The sequence below is a fragment of the Octopus bimaculoides genome, chromosome 1, assembly GCF_001194135.2.
Source record: "Octopus bimaculoides isolate UCB-OBI-ISO-001 chromosome 1, ASM119413v2, whole genome shotgun sequence".
Lineage (NCBI taxonomy): Eukaryota > Metazoa > Mollusca > Cephalopoda > Octopoda > Octopodidae > Octopus > Octopus bimaculoides.
Genome location: NC_068981.1, coordinates 108,611,415 through 108,613,964, shown reverse-complemented (window position 1 = coordinate 108,613,964; position 2,550 = coordinate 108,611,415). Strand labels below are relative to the sequence as shown.

General features: G+C 39.2%; 1 protein-coding gene across 1 annotated transcript; it reads left to right on the top strand.

The window, feature by feature from the left end:
- Positions 1 to 1,464: 1,464 nt before the first annotated feature.
- Positions 1,465 to 1,977, top strand: LOC106871694 (uncharacterized). The gene has a single exon (XM_014918301.1). It carries the CDS (start codon positions 1,465 to 1,467, stop codon positions 1,975 to 1,977), a length of 513 nt encoding a protein of 170 aa, XP_014773787.1.
- Positions 1,978 to 2,550: the final 573 nt, after the last annotated feature.

Genomic DNA, 2,550 nt, shown 5'->3' with positions numbered 1-2,550 from the left:
ATATATATATATATATATATATATACACACACATAATTATATATATATACACGCACACACACACACACACACATACATGCCTACATACACTTTTCCCAGAAAGATTGTATAAAGATAACAAAAAGTTGCAACACAGAATATGCAATTATAAATCACTCAAAACAGAAAACGAGAAGCACTATATGCAGTGCTCCAGTATGGCCATAACAAGGATTAGATAGATAGATAGATAGATAGATAGATAGATAGATAGATAGATAGATAGATAGATAGATAGATAGATAGATGCAATAGGTTAAAATGAAGGAAGGGAGATAACTCTTATGGCCTACTTAAGTAGTGTCCCTTGTACTTTACACCGACTCAACTATTGGTTTCTGAATGTAAATCTAATTCACCTGGAGCTTTTAGATTGAGAGAGGTAAGACAATAACAATAAGTCAAAACCTTTCAATCAAAAACAAACAAAAAGAACATGACCAATTTGAATACGAAGTTAAACGCTGATGTATAAAATTGATTTTAGATTCTCTTCATAACATGAAAGCATCAAGATTCTTTAAGTAACAAGATTCTTCTAGTGCTCCATACAACATCGTAGACTTCGGTTTTTTAAGAATACTGTGTTTTAGGTCTATTGAGATAATCGTTAGAGTGTCGGACAAAATGTCTCTGGAATTTCGTTACGACTATTTATAGTATGAATTAAAAACTTGCCGAGGTCAATCTTACTTTTTATCCGTCCAGATCGAAAAAAAAAAACTGTTAAGTCAATTCAATGTTCCTCTTTAACATCTTAGATGCAAATGAAACCCTAATGAAATAATAAGAAAATAAATAAATAAAATAAAATAAAGGTTTCAAGCGTTTGTGATATATGTGAGCCTATGAAATGGAAATTAACAAATGAGCCTGCACTTGACCTTTCAGATACTAGCAATAACAACTAAATTGACATATCTGAAACTGAATAATGTATTTTAAGGAATCAGTCGACTATTTTACTTATACACTCAAAAACATACACTGTGATCCAGGACAATCCACCAGATTTGAACACTGGTAGGAAGTGGAAGGTCACTGAGGCGATGCAGCAGCTTGATGAGATGGCCCAGCATGCTGAAGTGCGTGGAGTGATTATAGGCGGCAGGACTGGTGTGGAGCTTGTCAAGAGAGAGCAGTTCTGGTCTGAATCAAGTGAACAAGAACAGCGGAAGCTACGTGAACAACAAGTAAGGCAGCTGGAAGATGAGAGGCGTCTGGGTCACGCAGCACAACAAGCACAGCAGGGTCGGTGGCTGAATTGGGATAATGTCAAAAGGCTGGAGTTGAAGTGGTCTGATTGGTGTGCAGGGCATTGTTCAGTGCAGGGCATTGTGTGGGAAGTATGGCAGCCTCAAAGACATGCTGTCAGCTTGCCCAAAAGCACTCCAGTCTAGATGGTATGCATTTAGACATAATTTAATGCTAAACGTTGTTGCTTCAGCTGCAAGAAAGGGTCAAGTGCCTGAACTGAGCTTGCACAAGACAGCATTTGTGAAGCAAGGTGTGATGCCAAAGGGACAGAAACCTCGGCAGGCCGAAGAGAGAAAATGGGAGGTGTTCGTGGACAAGCCATTACCTGAAAGCATCGTTGTGTCAGCACTCCGGCCCGACCTGATGTTAGTAGATGGGGGTCAGAGACGTATGGTCCTTGGGGAGCTTACTGTGCCATGGGAGGAGCGCATTGCTGAGGCCCATGAGCGGAAGCTGTTGGGCTATGAAGAGCTGGTAGTTGAGATTCAGGAGAAGGGTTACATCTGTGAGCTGGTTGACTGTAAGGGTTTCACAGCAGCTTCTCTCAGAAGTTTTCTGAAGGTGGCTGGTGTATCTGCTGCGAGGAAGACATTCAATGAATTTGGGGAGAAAGCAGTTGAGGTTAGTGCTTGGATTGCCAGGAGATTTGTGAATGCATATAAAGCAACAGAACCGTCATGAGTCCAGTTGCAACGCAATACGTCCAGCTGTTGTGAGCTCACCGTGTGGAGAGATACTGAGTTTAATGGGCCAAAATCTTATCGAAGCACGGCACTTCAGCTGAAGACCATGAGGGGCTGTACCTGGTGGTTCTAGTTAGTTCAAAAATTCGATGGGGTAGTCAACAACCCAGTCAATTGAGTTATAAGTGAATACTTCAGCTGGAAGTTAACTCAATAGCATATTATAAATGTTATGTACAACAACATTTTTTGGAGCCAGAATAGCTCGCTCATAGATCCAATCTGTATTGTTGTAATTCTGAAGAAGATTAGGAAATATTTCAGCCACCAAATCATCGACGGAATCAGTTGAATTACATATTGGATTAAGTGTAAGAAATTAAGCAGTAGTACAATAGCTTCCCTTGAACCAAGTACTTTCAATTTGCCGAAGAAAGAAAGAGACAGAATTTCGATTTTATATATATAGAAAAAGCATAAAGCTTCCCCTGAAGCATTTAGTTTCATTTTGGTGGACAAACAAACAAACGGACAGAATCTCTCTCTTTTATTTATATATATATATATATAT